This window comes from Terrapene carolina, unplaced genomic scaffold (genome assembly GCF_002925995.2).
Source record: "Terrapene carolina triunguis isolate 2854851 unplaced genomic scaffold, T_m_triunguis-2.0 Scaffold67, whole genome shotgun sequence".
NCBI classification, from domain to species: domain Eukaryota; kingdom Metazoa; phylum Chordata; order Testudines; family Emydidae; genus Terrapene; species Terrapene triunguis.
Window position 1 is genome coordinate 36,282,709 of NW_020664418.1, and position 17,545 is coordinate 36,300,253.

General features: G+C 44.1%; 1 protein-coding gene across 2 annotated transcripts in view; it reads right to left on the reverse strand.

Moving 5' to 3' along the window:
• Nucleotides 1-3,370: 3,370 nt before the first annotated feature.
• Nucleotides 3,371-17,545, reverse strand: part of CEMIP (cell migration inducing hyaluronidase 1) — a 150,362-nt gene continuing 136,187 nt past the window's right edge. For both annotated transcript variants that reach the window (XM_026648324.2, XM_026648323.2), the window contains exons 25-29: nucleotides 17,027-17,231; nucleotides 16,004-16,090; nucleotides 15,539-15,696; nucleotides 10,695-10,795; nucleotides 3,371-8,243 (exon numbers count right to left, since the gene is read on the reverse strand). In XM_026648324.2, the coding sequence (XP_026504109.1) occupies nucleotides 8,116-8,243; nucleotides 10,695-10,795; nucleotides 15,539-15,696; nucleotides 16,004-16,090; nucleotides 17,027-17,231 (679 nt within the window). In that variant the 3' untranslated portion in view covers nucleotides 3,371-8,115. The remainder of the gene's footprint in view (nucleotides 8,244-10,694; nucleotides 10,796-15,538; nucleotides 15,697-16,003; nucleotides 16,091-17,026; nucleotides 17,232-17,545) is intronic.

Here is a 17,545-nt window from a genome sequence, read left to right on the forward strand (position 1 = left end):
GCTTTGCTTAAAAGTGAAAAACCTATTTATATGTGCCCAAAAAATGAACAAAGATTTTTTTACTAAAAATAAAGGCCCCAGGTCTCTGAGCCAGCCAAGGTGGGCTTGGCACATGCCCAGGAGGAGGGCAAACATGGCCTAAAGGCAATGGTGCTGGAACCTCAATGGCCACGCCCCTCACTTTTTAACATGGGTGTAGTTTGTGTGTGGGGGGGGGGAGCCTTTCCCCTCCCAAACTGCAAGCCTTGGGCAGACGCGGAGCAGTGCCAGCAGGGGCCATGCTTCGTGGTGGAGGAGCTGATCCCCGAGAAGCACAGCCCCCCGCTGGCACTGCTCCGTGCCTACACAAGGCTTGCAGTTTGGGGGAGTAACGCTGCCCCCTGCCTCCCCCAAACTATGCCCATGTTAAAAATGGGGCAGCGGCATGGCCCGCTGGCCCCCACCAGTTCTGGTGCTTCCCCTCCTCCCCCCCGGTTCTACAAAGGTTCTGGTGGCCTTGCCTTAAGCCCTCTTTGCGTCTCCTCCTGATGCTATGATTCTGGGACAGTTACCGTGATCATGGACAGGGATTCCCCAACCACACCTCTTTTTGCATGACTTTGCCCCTGCACCACCAATGAGAGCGGGACTGTCTCTGCATTGATGGGGGGAGGGATAGCTCAGTGGTTTGAGCATTGGCCTGCTAAACCCAGCGTTGTGAGTTCAATCCTTGAGGGGGCCATTTAGGGAACTGTGGTAAAAATCTGTCTGGTGATTGAGCCTGCTTTGAGCAGGGGGTTGGACTATATGACCTCCTGAGGTCCCTTCCAACCCTGATAGTCTATGATTCTATGATATGGCAACGCTACCACACCCGAGGACCTGCCTGCACTGGGGGAATTCTCTAATGGCTGGTTAACCCGGAGTTAGCACTGCATGGTGACCCAGCTGGCTTCATTTGTGACCTTACTGGTGGGCAGTTGCAGACATACCCCCAAAGCGGCTGCTAGAGGACAGGCTTTCCTTAGCCATTTCAAAACTAGACCTAATGGCCCTGAGGCAGCAAAGCACGTGCTTAAATTTAGCAGAACTGCGCATGTGCTTAAAATGAACCATATGCCCAAGTGTTATGTAGTACTGGGGCCACTGAGCCTGCACCGGCACACCTGACCCAGGCTAGTCACCCATTGATTTCAGGGAGTATATGCCAGAGTGCAGGACTGGGCCCAGGGTTTAGACTGCACTATACATAAAGGTGAGCAAATTACAGAGGGCCCTACAACCCTAGCTGAGGGAGAGGCTACATTGCCTCAGGAGCAGGGACACAAACATGTGCATGCTTCATCCTTGTGCCAGGGTGAAGTAATCTGTACCAGCTCTTTCCCCAGTGCAGCGTAAGCCCAGGCATGGAAACTGCTGTAGGGCGCAGGGAAGAGGGGGGCGCAATAGGCCCAGAGACCTGTGGCAGAACAGCAGCTCTAGCCATAAAGCAGGACGGGGACCCAGCTAGCCCCTGCTGCCTGCCAGGCACTGACCCTGACCCCACCCCTCTCTGCAGGGAGCGTAGAGCGGCTGGCCCAGAATGCTCCTGCCCATTACACAAGGGCCCAGCCACCTCTGGGTCCATGAGCCCACTGCCCTGCTCAGCCACCGCTGCCTCTAGCCACCACCAACTGGGACAGGTGCTGCCACCACCTCCCGCCGCAGCCTCCTCCATTCCCCTGCACTGCAGGAGGTGAGTCCCGCTGGCCGGTGTCAGTCACCCGGGAAATGACCCCTTCCGCTGCCTCCCCATCCCCAGCCTCCCTCCCTTGGCTGTCCTAGTGCTGTCCTCTGCCTCTTGCTCGCTCCCTGGCTCTCCCTCTGCGTGCTAGCAGAGCTTAGTGTTCACTCTGCTCGTCCACAGCCAGGCTTTGGAATCCCAAGGGTGATGGAAACCTTGCCGAGTCGGGGTTGGCTGTTGACTTTGGAAAGAGAGATGTGTGTGTCAATTCCCACCCCCCTTTTGCCCTGGTTAAACCCTGTTGCAAACATTTGAGTTTTCCCTTTCCAAGCCCGAGGAGGAAAATCTCTCACTGTGCCTGCCCTGTTTGGTGTGAGTCATGGCAAGTCACTGAGTGTGAAAGGGAAAGCAAAGGGACTACCACTCCGGCCCTCCTCCAGTTCTGATATTTGGTTCTCACTGATCACTTGCTGCCAAGCCCCAGGGAACGTATCCTCATCCCTCTCATTCACCAGGGTATGGATATGTACTTTATATCATCACGTGATGAATATACTGTTTGATATGTAGGCTTGGCAGAACTAGCGTTTTTTAATATAATTTTGTCAGATAATGTCTGTGTATTGGCAACACACCATACCATGCCACTCTTACTTTTGCACTACTGCTGGTAGCAACGCTGCTTTCAGAGCTGGGTGCCCGGCTAGCAGCTGCCCCTCTCCGGCTGCCCAGCCTGTGCTTAATTTAGTCATAGAATTATCCCCAAGGGATAGCTTAGTGGTTTGAGCATTGGCCTGCTAAACCCAGGGTTGCGAGTTCAATCCTTGAGGGGGCCATTTGGGGATTTAGTTGGGGATTGGTCCTGCTTTGAGCAGGGGGTTGGACTAGATGACCTCCTGAGGTCCCTTCCAACCCTGATATTCTATGACATGAGATGCAGGATGATGATGGCTCAGGCTCGGGTGGGAGGGAGGATATGAGGGCAGGGACAGGAGCAGAGGGGAAGAAGACAGACAGGGAGGGAGGGGACAGGAGCTTCAGTGCTGCCTTTGATCTCATCTTCAATTTGTTGCATGTAAGTGATTTGGAGATTTCACACATATCATTGATTTCAACCAGGAGTGAGTGTGTAGCAGCTGCCTTGCCTGAATCACTTAGGAGGGTGATACCATGCCCTTTAAAATGCTAATTACTATCACGAGACTTGGTTCAAAAATGTGTGCTCGGATGTTGGAAATACTGATTTCCTGCCACCAAAGTCTCATTTTAGGAATGTTGCCTCTGAAAAGTTTTATAGAGACAGTCTGTTTGGCTCAACCCCACAATGGAAAATGTAACACGCTAATATAATGATTGCCCTGGTTATCAGAACCTCATAGGGATACATGGATACTCATGAAAAAATAAAATCAGGATTTTTTTTCTGCTGTATACTCACACTTATTTTACGAATGTCATAAAAAACAATCGTCACCTAAAGTACTCTAGGTGCTGGTTAACAGCTGTTATAGAACAAGCAAGCAGCATGGTGGGAACAGGCACACACGGTCAAAAAGATATGTAAACAAATAGCAGTTCACTGCCATAAAGTTATAATGAAGAGTTCAAGAGACAAAGTCATAATTTGGCATTGAATATTTATTCTGATAAACCTTTTTGTATTCCAAGTTACTACATATTAATTCTGTTGTAAGCAAAAACTTTTGGAATGACTCTTTCAAAAGCTTCTGTCAGCATAAACTAGACAGTCAACGCATTGCCACATTCTGTGGACATAACTTTCAAGTGCAAAGCAGATTATCTGAAAAGACATATTTCCAACCTCCTTAACAGCTTGGACAATGCTAAAATCCAGTAACAGGTCTTCAAATCTCTGCAAATTTAGGTCTCATAGTGCCTTTGTAATAAATAAATAGAAAATATATCTTTTTCATTGTGAAGTCTATAGGAAAATGTACAAAACACTATACATCTAATTCCGAAAAAGGACCAGCTATTTCGGCAACAGGTAAAACAAGCATTTGAACTGACATACCCCCACCCCAAAATTGCCTTAATGATGACAACTGTATATGTAGGCTAACATGAAAATATTTGCAGCAATAAAACCTTACAGACAGGATATTTACAGTTTGTGAATGCGACAGTTTAAAGAATGTACAAGCTACAAGGAGTCAGTCAATTCACTATTTGCAGAGGAACACACGTACAACCTCTAGAATCCACAAATATTTAAAAAATGATAGCTCAGAACTATTGGTTGGTGATATTAGGCCAAATTCTGCCATCAGTTCCATGCACTTAACTCCCATTGAGTCAATGGGAGCTGCTTGCATTTCAGGGGAGAATCTGGCCCATTATGCCGAGGCATGTTCTCTGTCTAAGGCTTAACAAGTTGCAGTGATCCTATCCTAAGTATTTACAGAGTAAGACCCATCCCCTTCCTCCTAAATGGGCCCACGTGACTATCCTTGCATGACAGAACAAAACAGACTTTTTTTTCCTGGATAAGATGTGATTTAAAAAACAAGTATATTTCCTAGTGCCAAGTCTTATGATTTCACCCTGAGAATTCCAAAAATTGTGAAAATTAGAAGCTACACTTTAGTACAAATGCAACTAGCCTTTTTGTATTAGTTAAACAAAGAACTCGACTCCTGCTCCATTGGGTTTGATTGTACTAAGTCGATAGGTGCTCAGCTACTACAATATAAAGACGTGGTTGGCTAAAATAGCAAAGGGCAAAAACAGGATGTTTTTGGAAAATCAAATCCAAACCCAGAGGGGTTTTGATCCTGGTTCCTCTCCTAAAACTTTCAGAATAAAAAAATTCTGGACTTGGCCCATTTCTAGTATTTTTCATTCATTATATTGTACATATGATCTGCTAATACAGAGCAACAGATGCCGTTGTACCTACAGTACAGCCTCGATTATGGGAATATTGTGGAGGACACTGAATGCATTCAGATAGCCAGGGTTCTGAATAATCAAGGATTTTTAAATGTAATTACTAGACTTAAGGGATAGGATCCTGTTTTAGCTAACAGGGAGTTTCAGATAAATGAGATTTGTATAATCGAGGTTGAACTGTAAGTGAGACTAATCTTTTTTAAGGAATAGTTGTGATCTGGGGATGGAAAGAACCCAGATCATCATAAGACATTGGGAGAGAAATGTATATTTCTTGAGAGCTATGCCCTTTCACACTGCATCCAGTGGAATTAGCCCAAATGGCATGAATGGTTTAGAGCAGACATGCCTTTGCTTGAATGAGGAATCCTTCATTAAAAGACTGTAAAGAAGCCACGGAAAAGAGAAATAACCCTGGATCCTTTAAAAAAAATGCAACACTCTTGAAATTCCGCTAAGGAAAACAGTATAGAAAAAAGCAATTCCAGTTTTAAAACCCAGGAAGGGCTGGAGGGGCACATACCTACATTAGAGCCTGAATACCACTTATAACTGACTCACACAGCAACCTGGTCCAAAAACAGTGCCAGAAAGGTCTTTTGGAATTCAGCATCTGCACAGTGACACCATGTGCAATGACACATGGATTCATGGCTGCTTCATTCCAATCCAGAGCTGACATTTTAGATACAGTGAAAAAAGAGACACTCAGAAAAAAGTCCTATTTAAAAAGACAAACCAACAATGGATTTTTTGGGGTAGTGGAGGGGAGGGAAACACAGCTGCTCTGGCATATGGACAATTTGCCTACTTCAAGAAGCCATTTTTTTTGGAAGTTACCTGAATAACAGAAGCCCCTTGAGACACCTGCATGACATCTTTGGGAAACACAAAGCACTGCATCATGTGCATTTTTGAACAATATACAGTGTTTTTATAAGGTTAAGATACATTTCCCAGCTTAATGAAGTGTGCTGGCAAGCAGTTCTGGTTTACACTCAACTTTGCTCATCATCCATTTTTTTAAACGTAGAACATTATGTTTTGAAGGAAAGGGGGCAGAAAATACACAAGGTTACATTATTTGGGGAGGAGGTGTGTCTTCTTGGATCAACTTTTCCTCTTCAGCCCTTCCACGTGACCTCAAAGCCCCCTACATCTTAGTGATTCACCCTCCAGGAAAGATCTAGCTCCCTCTGGAGCCTATTAACATACTCACTGCCCTGGCCAGGAGAAACTACAGGCAAGTAATCACAACACATTGGGCCTGATCCTGTCCCCCTTGATTGCACTGGAAGTACAATTTAATCCTCACCCTTGATTAGGGATGGAGTAAGATGACTCCCCAGCATTCCCTGCCTGGGGGCGAGAGACCCAAGCATGGATCCTCTCGGTAGCATGTCACATAGGCACAACCAGTCCACTGGGCTGGCTCTGAAGATTTATATTTGAAGGAATGTGTGAGAAAGTCTGAGTAAGTGTGAAGAGCTTGGTTGTCAGGTCTTTTCCATCAGTCTGTGGCTGCTTGCCTGGGAAAAACACAGAATCATGACAACAGCTATTTAAAAGCATAACCATGGGAATGCCAGTTGTTGGTTATGGGATTGAGCAGAAATAGCAGATTCCATTATGACCATATTTGGTTTGCACATGTGTGACCCTAAGAACACCCCAATGCCAGAGGGTAAGGGGTGCCCTAGTTTCTAGCAGTGAGCCTCCATTGGCCTAACCAGCTCAGTGTACCCCAATTTACTGTATCTAAAAGGTGCCATGTAAGATATCATAGGCAACTGGTAACAAGTTGGTCATTAATATTATTGCTGGTGCATGTATGCATGATGTATGAAAACTTATAAATGTGCGTTGGAAATATGTTCTTAAAAATGTGTTTGGCAGGTAGGGCATAAGGCACCCTGCCCTTGACAAAGGAACATGGTCCCACCTGCACAAATGTGTCACCAATGTCAATTGAGCCAAGAGAGACAATGGAAGTACATTTACATAAAAGGTAAACAAAGCCATAAAACTAGCGAGTTGGGGAGAGAGCCACTATCACGGCGGGAGGAGGAGACTGTAAAAATGAACATGGTGTCCGCTCCTGGGTGGACCCAGCAAGCTGAGCCCCCAAGCAGGTTTCCTGACTTTGAAAACAACGATAAAACTTTGAGGATATAAGCAGAGAGAAAAAGCCTTTTTGGCATCCTTCATCTGAAGAGACAAAGAAATGAAGTGCTTTGAGCTCTGTGTTGGTTCGAGGTTAAGAACTGGCCAGCCATGCTGGAAGAACAAGTGTGGTGAGAAAACTACTTTGAACAAGAGACTCTAGTTTAAGTTAGGTTTTAGTCTTAGAAGTGTATTTTTACTTTTGTCTGTTTGTTTGTAGGCATTTCGGTCCCAGTTCTGTCTACTTGGTATCACTTCAATATCACTTCCTTGTTAGTAAACTTAATCTTGTTTTAGTACACCACCATCTCAGTGCAGTGTTTCAAACTGAAGAGTAAAATCCTCAGCCAAACTAACAGGCTGGTGTTGCGTACTCTCTCACCAAAGGAGCAACAAACTTGATAAGGTTTGGTGAATGCTACAGCGAGAGGGGCTGAGCACTACAGGGGAGACTGTTTTGGGTAGACTCCAGACAGAAGAGGCTGTTGGTGTCACCCTGCAAGGACTAATCAAGCAGGTGGAAGCCAGGGTGAGATCACTGAGCTCTGAGCTGGCTGCTGGTGTCAGAGTTCTGAGCCATAGCTGCATAGCACGGAAGCACCCAGGGCAAGTAGTGACACAACCGCTTATTGGTCTGGGTGAACCCAAAGCATCACAATGTGTTAAATCACTCCTATGCCATTTCTTTCTCCACTATGTACCATCAGCTGAAATGTGATAACTCAGCATGTACAATTTAGTCTCGGCATTCTGCGGCAGTTTGACAGGATAGTGCAGAAGCTTTCAAATAAATGCTCATTGTTTGACCATGTTTTGCAGCTTTCAGATACTGACTATAATTTATGATTTCTGATCCACATTTTCAGCCAGCCTCTGAATTTGCATTCCCAGTTTTGTGCGAACAGCTGATTGCACGCTCAAAAACAGTCCCATGGGAAAATTCCGAGTCTTGTATGGCAATTAGATTTGACATTCATACCTGAGAGGCTCATAAGGGATGCAGAGGCAGAACATGACCAGGCCATGTAAAAGGCACTGACACTCCCCTCCCCACTATTTGAAAACAGTTTTGCCCCAGATATTAGCTTAGAAAATAAAGGTAAATCTGGTTTCAGCGAGCAAATCAATAGGGCAGGATCAAACAAGATGTGCAGCACAAGGAATGCTGTTTGTCACATGTGGCCATCTACCCACTTGCAATAAAGCTTTCTTCATGTACAGCAACAAAGAAATACTACATCTCTGGAGCGCTGTGGCACGGTGCCTGTTGGGAGCAGAGTCAGTAGTACTTTTCTATTGGGGCAGTGCTAACAGCAGGAAGGCAAAGCATGGTGTCCTCATAATTTCATTTTCTTCACCACAGGGATTGGCACAACTTGATAGATTTTAGCTGCATCCTCCTCGGTGATCAGTTTCACCCAGACGGGTCGAAAGCTGCCTTTGAATCCGACAAAAGCCATTTTATCTGAAAATCAACAGCAATAAATTGGTATGGTAGCTGACTGCAAACAAGTGGAAGCACTTTCATAGATTCCAAGGTCAGAGGAAACCTCTGAGATCATTTAGCCTGGCCTCCTGTATCACACAAGCCATAGAACATCCCCCAAATAATTCCTACAGCAGATTTTTTAGAAAAACATCCAACCTTGATTTTAAAAATGTTAGTGATGGAGAATCCACTATGACCCTTGGTAAACTGTTCCAATGGTCAATTACTCTCATTAAATGTATGCCTTATTTCCAGTTTGCATTTGTCTAGTTTCAACTTCCAGCCATTGGATCATGTTATACCTTTCTCTGCTAGAATGAAGAGCCCATTATTAAATATTTGTTCCCCGTGTAGATACTTCTAGCCCAGGGGTCGGCAGCGTTCAGCACGCAGCTCACCAGGGTAAGCACCCTGGTGGGCCGGGCCAGTTTTATTTACCTGCTGACGCGGCAGGTTCGGCCAATCGCGGCCCCCACTGGCCGCGGTTCGCCGTCCCGGGCCAATGGGGGCGGCGAGAAGCGGCGCGGGCGAGCGATGTGCTGGCTGCGGCTTCTTGCCGCCCCCATTGGCCCGGGACGGCGAACCGCGGCCAGTGGTTGCCGCGATCGGCCGAACCTGCTGCGTCAGCAGGTAAATAAAACTGGCCCGGCCCGCCAGGGTGCTTACCCTGGCGAGCCGCGTGCCAAACATTGCCGACCCCTGTTCTAGCCTGTAACCAAGTCACCCCTTAAACTTCTCTTTGACTTCATGCCACTCACACACATGTAAACCTCGTGGAGCTAACCACTATGCACTCTACCTGTGTTAAAGAGGGTGCTCTGGTTATAAAATTTTCTGTTGTATGTGTTCGATGTTTGTAAGGTCATACTCTGCTGTGTGTCATGTGAACTATTATCAATTAATTAATGCAGAGAGGAACACCACAATGTTGAAAGGTCCTGTTTTTGACATTTTCCAAATAAAATGGTTCAACATTTAGTTTTGAAACAATCCTTTATTTCACATTTTGTATGAAATTATGTATTATAATCTAATACACATTTTGAAAGTCAGAATCAAAATGAATGGCCCAAAATATCACTTTTCAGAATTGTCCTTTGCAGAGAATTTTGAAATTTTTAGTTTTCATTCCTATTTTGAACAACAGGAAATTTGGAAATCTTGAAATTCTTTGCAAAACAAAACTTCTGTCCTCCACACAGCTCTGCTCACAATGACTTGTTTTAGCCAAACAACATGGTAAATTTGGTTCTTGATAAACAGGAACCTCACAATTAGGTCTAAACCAATTGGACTCTTCTAACTTTGCCTCTGACTCTAGGTGCACTCTGATCTTTCTGAACCATCTGGTATGTAATGGTGCTGGCTGGAGACTCCATTTTCAATTCTTACTGGTTCCTTTATCTCAAAGAAAATACTTGCTAAAGTTACAGTAGCTTCCAATGGCAAACTCTCTGGGGTTGGTGTGCGTCTTAATGCAATGTAAATACGTGCAATTCCAGAGCAGATATCGACCAACAATTTCTCAATGACAATATTATACAGTCAGTTACAGACACATTGGATGCTGGGGCTAGGTGTGGTAGTTTGAATATATGATTTATCTCTGAATCAATGGCCATCTTAAAATAAATCATTAGCAGAATCAGAGGACTAGAGAAGTTAGAGATGGAAAAGAGGTACCAGAGCCATCTCTCCTGAAGTAAGTTCTCTACCTTCTCTAAAACTATGTCATTACTTTTGGGAACAGCATTTAGCAATGGTCATTGCTGTGACAGTGTGCAGAGACGTACTGCCTTATAGAGGATGTACTTTCAAGAGGGAACTCAAAGCAATTCTGTGTTAATCATAGCACTGTAGACAGAGAATATTGTTAGGTAGATATGGAAGGTTTAGGCATGTGCAAGCAAAGCAGGATTAAATAAGCCTCAGTTTAAAATAGCTGTTTAGTTGTGCTGATACTTGGCACTCTGGTTTAACAGTCTGGATGTTTAGGAGACACCTGGACACACTCAGAATGGACTTTAATTTGGTATTTTCACTCCCCACCACTTGGAAGGGCGCTATCTGGGGACTTCTTCCACGAAGGGTACCAAAATGCACTGCCTTCTCTACAGCTGGTGTGGATGCCATCTTAGCATCCATTCAGCACCAGGATGTTGTAAGTGTGGCTTCTCCTTATGCCATATTCCCAAACGATAGACATCACACTGAGCCTGGGTGGCAGAAATCCCGAGGTCTTTCCCAAACTGTCCTCAAGGAGGGAGGTCTGCATCTCTCTCACCGACACGTGAGTCCAGTTGAGAAGCACAGTGCCCACTCATTTGCGCAAGGTCAGTTTACTAGCAGGAGTTGGTATATTAAAGGTTTTTAACTTGTTAGGTTAACAAATCAAAAGTTTGTATTTATGTTTTTAAAATTCCTTACCTTTTAACTTAAAACCCTTCTCAACTCCAAGTTTTTCCAGTACTTTAGTCCAAGGTCCTTTTGAAATGAATCTGCCTTTGGATGCCATCACCACTATAGAACTAAAGAAAACAAAGCCATTTATAAACAAACGAACAATAGTTAAACCTTTGTCACTTGTCTGATTTAAACATTGGTATCTGCCATCAGTGTGACACTGGGACACCTGCGAACTAGATGTTCTCCAATGACTTTAACCACATATTCACTTTTCCATATATGCAAAATCCATTAGGAAGCATATTTAATTTGCTCATTTGACACTGAGTTTCTAGAGCGGTTTAAATGTTCAAAATCAGCATTTCCATTACATGCCACTCTGACTGGAATGTGCTTCATCTGGGATGCACTAAGCAATTCTCATTTAACTCTTTGTTTTCATATCAACAATGGACTAAATCTCAAATAAATTCACCTCCCTAGAATGTGTGCAGAGGGTCAAATTTCCTTCTTTTTGAGTGCATGTTTGATGCAAATGTGCATTATTAGTGTCCTTATAAATAGCACGTCTTCCAAAAGGTCCTCGGGTGCTTTATAAACTCAGACTGAACTATAAATGATGTACGGTTCAAGGATCAGATCAGTTTACCTATCACAAATCTGCAGCGACCTCTGGGGTAAAATTCAGCAGCTGTTTAAGCAACACTATAAAACAGGTTAGGGCAGAAAGTGAAGAAAAATCCCCTATCAAATTGAACCTGGAAGGGGCATTCTGTAGACAGAACCATCCAAGCTGAAGTTTAGGCAGGTTAATAAGGTTAGCACCCCTACTCTTCTGCAAGGCGCCAAGACCTCTCCAGTGACTGCACCAAGAAATCCTGACCCTATTGAAGAAAATGGGAGTTTTGCCATTGACTTCGATGAGGCACAGATGGGCTCTGGTCCTTGTAGTCAAGTGTGCTCCTCTTCATTAAAGAAGCATTGCAGGGTGATTGATAAAATGTTTGACTAGTTTAGAGTAAAATAAATTATCTTGCAAGCTCTCCAGGTAAGGTGTCCCAGTGATGTCAATGGGTGTTCTGCAGGTAGAAAGCCTTGATGGATCAGCCCCATTGTGTTACAGTAGTACAAACTGTCACAGTGTGTACAGTAGTACAAACTATAATTAGCCATCCAAGAGTTCCTTGTTTTCCAGATATTACTACATAGAATGCAACTGCTGGGCTGCTGAATGGACTAGCTACATCTTAACATAACAATTCCATTAAAATTCACTGTAATGGGATAATGGCAATACAGCAATTGCAAGGAAAAACCAGGAACAAAAGGGTTAATAGTCACTAAGGCCTGATCTCCACCTAAAACTTGAAAAATTCACACTCCTGAGAGATGTAGTTAAGCCAACCTAAGCCCCAGTATAGACACTGCTAAGTCGATGGAAGAATTCCCTCTCAAGCGGGTGGATTAATTACAGCAATGTAAAAACCTCTTCCATCGCTGTAGAACGTGTCTACACTACAGTGCATCATACCTGTGCCATTGTAGTGTAGACAAACCTTTAGTTTGTTTTTAGCTTAAACCTCAGCTGTTACATTTAATACTTGCACTGTTATAAAACTAATTGGGTTAACAGCATGTATTTAGTTACATTCTTGGTCTGATATTAGATTTTTTTTTCTTTCACTTTACTAAAAAATCATTTATTTCAGCTAAGCCTTTCCTGTCTTGGAGCTTTCAAAAAATAGCTTCGACTTGTTCCAGCTATTTGCTTTGGGAAACTCATCACAAAAGTATGAACATAGACAAAATATGACACTTGGCCTGCAGTAAATTCCTAGAGTGAACTAATAGGCTCTGTCATTCCAGGAAAAAAAACTATTAAAAATGTATAGTTCAAACAGATTAATCACAGCAGACCCCATTTTTCTTTCCTGGATAAATGGTATGTTTAACAGCTATAGCTAAAATGTCTGGCTATATCCCATTTCCAGAAAGCAGGCAGGAGAATGGAGGAAAGGGCTAAGAGAACATTTCAGAAGAGCAGGAGAACAATCCAAGGTTACTATCCTACTAAATACATATTGCAAAATTAGGATCTGTGAGGTGCTAACTGCTCTTCACGTCTATTGACTTCCATGGGAGTTGAAGGCTCAACAGGTCCAAAGATCATGTTCATAGGCCTTGCCTACACACACACAAGTTGTACTGCTTTAATTTACTCCTGGGAGAATTCTGCACCACTGTGCGTGCACAAAATTCATGTCTCCCGCAGATTTCTTTGCTTACCTGCAGAAAAATGACTTTCTGACAGGGAAGCTGCAAAAACAGTCATGCACGACTCCCTAGCAATGCAGGTACAACGTTCCAGGCACCCAGAGCAGCCGGCAGAGAGGTAAATCACTGTGGGGCTGGGAACACTCCAACCAGTGGCTCCTACCCTGAGCCAGGGATCAGTTGCTAGTCCTGGCTGGGCTGGAGGCAGGAGAGGTTGGGACTTCCTCTTCCCCTGCAAGGAGTGGCTGGGTCTGTGTCAGACACACTCCCAGAAGCCTCCCCCAGCTGCAGGAAGCTCAGCAGCCTCCCCTGCTTTCTGCCCCCATCAATCCTCAGCTGTGGGGGGAGGGGTCACTGTACGGGGAGCTGCTCCCCCATCCACCCAACCCCTGTGCATCCAGACCTCCCATACCAGACACCCGCGCCATCCTCACCCCATACACCCAGAACTCCCCTAGCTCTCCATACCCAAACCCCACGCCACTGCACATCAACCCCTACATCTGGAGCCCCACTGAACCCAGACCCCCTGCTTCCAGACCCCTGCACCCAGACACCCCCCACTGAGTTCCCTACACTCAAACCCCCACCCTGATACCCCACCCCCTGCATCACCCTGGGCCCCCACACTGACAGCCAACTGTCTGCACCCAGAACCCCACCCCACCAAGCCCCACTCCCTCAGCACCCAGACCCCCCTACTAAGACCCCCACACCCAGACCCCTCCGCTGAGCCCCAACAACCTTCACCAGGAAGCCCCTGTAGAGTCTCATTGCCCCTGCACCTGGAACCCCCCCACCAAATAAGCCTCTGTGGGGAAAACACCACAAAAATGAGGTGTGGGACTACACAAAAATGAGGACGTTGGTTAAACAGAAATTAAAAGGTGCAGCACCAAAAGTAAAATTCTTGCAAGCTGCATGGAAACTTTTTAAAGATTCATAATAGAGGCTCAATTTAAATGTATACCCCAAATTAAAAAACATAGTAAGAGAACCAAAAAAAGAGCCACCGTGGCTAAACAACAAAGTAAGAGAAGCAGTGAGAGGCAAAAAGGCATCCTTTAAAAAGTGGAAGTTAAATCCTAGTGAGGAAAATAGAAAGGAGCATAAACTCTGACAAATTAAGTATAAAAATATAATTAGGAAGGCCAAAAAAGTATTTGAAGAATAGCTAGCCAAAGCCTCAAAAAGTAATAGCAATTTTTTTTAAATACATCAGAAGCAGGAAGCCTGCTAAACAACCAGTGGGGTCACTGAATGATCAAGATGCTAAAGGATCACTCAAGGACAATAAAGCCATCGCGGAGAAACTAAATTAATTCTTTGCATCTATCTTCACAGTTGAGGATGTGAGGGAGATTCCCAAACCTGAGCCATTCTTTTTAGGTGACAATCTGAGGAATTGTCCCAGATTGAGGTGTCATTAGAGGAGGTTTTGGAATAAATTGATAAACTAAACAGTAACAAGTCACCAGGACCAGATGGTTTTCACCCAAGAGTTCTGATGGCACTCAAATGTGAAATTGCAGGACTACAAACTGTAGTCTGTAACCTATCATTTAAATTAGCTTCTGTACCAAATGACTGGAGGATAGCTAATGTGATGCCAATTTTTAAAAAGGGCTCCAGAAGTGATCTTGGCAGTTACAGGCCAATAAGCTTGACTTCAGTATTGGGCAAACTGGTTGAAACTATAGTAAAGAACAAAACTGTCAGACACATAGGTGAACATAACTTGTTGGGGAAGAGTCAACATGTTTTTCGTAAAGGGAAACCATACCTCACCAATCTACTAGAATTCTTTGAGGGGGTCAAAGAATTTTCCTTGTCAAAAAGCATGTAGACAAGGGGGATCCAGTGGATATAGTGTACTTAGATTTTCAGAAAGCCTTTGACAAGGTCCCTCACCAATGGCTCTTAAGCAAAGTAAGCTGTCAAGGGATAAGAAGGAAGGTCCTCTCATGGATCAGTAACTTGATAAAAGATAAGAATAAATACCTCTACCAACAATTACGTGTATTAATACTCTACAAACCAATATGAGCAGAGAACACAATCCTCAATTTAAGAAGCATTGATATGGTTTCTATTAGTATTTCAGGCTGCCTAGACTACTGTGCTCCAGAATACAGCTGCTCGGAACTTGTGTTTGGTACTCAATAGTCTAGTTTCATTGCTCTGGATCTCTGGCTAGCATGCTTACAGAAATCAAAACACACAGCACATGTGTTTAGGGATGGAACACATGCACATAGCATGCATATATTTTATCAGTGGCATCTGATGAGAACTAACAGATTACTCAGGCAATATGAAAACAGATTAGGAGCATTGTGGTTTAGGAACTGATAATGACAGTTTTTTCACAAGTTTACAGTCCATGCCTTAGAGCCACTTTGAAACTCAGCATTTGGATTCTGATGAAGTTGATACTGAGCCATGTCATGCAACTGAATCATGTCATGAACCATGTCATTAAGATTTTGTAACTAAGCCATATCAGGTGACCAGGGCTAAGAAAAAGGGTCAGCGTTTCAGCAACACTCCTGTATGCTAAAGTTTTATTACACACTGGATTATTTACTCACTTGTTTTTGATGTTGGTGACATAATTGTCTATCTGCGTTGGGATTCCCTGTAGAATAGAGTTTTTGAAACTTATTCGGTCAACAATTTTTCCATGCTCCCCATCAATCACAACAACTTGGATACCATCATCAGCGAGGAAAAACTTTTTACTATCAACCTGCAGAAAAGAAAATGAAATCCAAATTCATAACAGTTAACTGTAAGAAGCCTCATGACTGTGGCATGGCAGCGTTGAGCTGCTCTTTGCTTCAAGGGATAGGATTCCCTATCTCCTAGCTTGGACCAACTTGAATTTTTGCCTATGATGTTGTACTACTCATTTTCATAAGAGACACAGCCTGAATGACCTAATTCCTCGAAACGATCAGTGGTAGTTTCCTCAGTAAATTCTGGGTGAACCCCCAGAATTTTAACCTATGTATTTCTAAAAGTCCAACAAATGTGGCTGAGAAGAAACCACTTACCTCAATGTATGCAAAGTCATCCCTGAGATGGAAGTATCTGGTCTTGAAGGTTTGTACTTTCAGCTCTAGGAAATGGTCCTTATTATTCTGCTTAAAAATAGAAAACGGTGTTTACCACTTTTGTCCATTCCCCAAATGCTATTTATTTTAAACCAAGAGCTTCCTAGCAGTTTAATCAACAATAACAAAGTACCTAATATATTGACACTTGCCAAATGACATTGTTAATTAAATCTGGGCAAAATCTTAACCTCTGAGCTGATCCTGTCAACATTTAAATTTTGCTAGTTTCACGAAAAGGAAAGTTTTGTTTTGTGCAGTGATATGTAGTTAATTGAGGCTTTGATCCTGCATGCCTGCTCCAAGTGAGAAAGGTAAGAAAGGGCAAGGCTGGGAGCAGAACATGAACCTATCTTTCAGCGCTATTTTCATTCCCACAGCCTTAGCAATGTGAGCCTGAGTCAATTGACCTGGGCTCTGAAACGTAGAGCCCCGGGTTTTTCTTTGCAGCACAGACATACCCTTAGCAATGCAATCCCCCCTCTGGCATTGCTTCTGCTATTAGTCAGGCATGGCTTGCAGCCATGCAGCAGAACTCTCATCAGAGCCCAATCAAGTTCTCCTGAGCAACCCGTCGCCCTGCTCATCACTTTGTGAGTTGTGTTTCTATGTGCAGCACTCCACCCCTGACCATTAGATCAAATTCTTACTGTGAAATGCAGTCTTCAGTACCCCAGAGCTATCCCCATTGCCCCCAGGAGTATCCAGCACCTATCCCTAGGAGGCAGGCATGCAGCTTTAAGTATCTCTTCCTTTTATGAATCTGGGTTTTCTGTACTAGCTGGTGGCTGGTTTAGGTTGCTTTACACTTCTGGACCATTTCAGGAAGTTATGCACCGGGTAGAGTAGTTCTTCTAGAGATGGTCTCCATGGCTACATGGAATGATGCATGATAAAGCTTGTAAATTTACAAGGAAACAGAACAACGGTCATAGAAATGTAATAGCAAACAAGGTACTTTACCAGTTGTGTGTTAGAGAGCTTCTTAGGCATCGGCACATCTATTACTGGATTTTCCATGTATTTTGGATAGGCCTTGGCTTCACAGTCACTAATTCCAGCGTTCTTTGGGATCACAGCTTTGATCCTTATTCTCTCGCAGCCTTGGACTGAGCAGAAGGCAAACGTCTCCTTCTCATTCTGGGCTTTGAGTTTCAGAAACAGCAGCCTGCAGATTGGGGGTGACAAGGCACAAATCATGGGGTGTTACACACCAAAACGAATAGGTCCAGGTTATAACAGAGTATGTCTCAGTGCTTTGTGATAACAAATGTGTAATACAGCCATCCTAGACTGATGCTAATAGAATATTTATACCACATCACACATTGTGTATTTATGTACACCTCTACCCCGATATAACGCTGTCCTTGGGAGCCAAAAAATCTTACTGCGTTATAGGTGAAACCGCGTTATATGAACTTGCTTTGATCCTCTGGAGTGCGCAGCTCCCCCCCCCCCCCCCCCCCCCCCCCCCCCCCC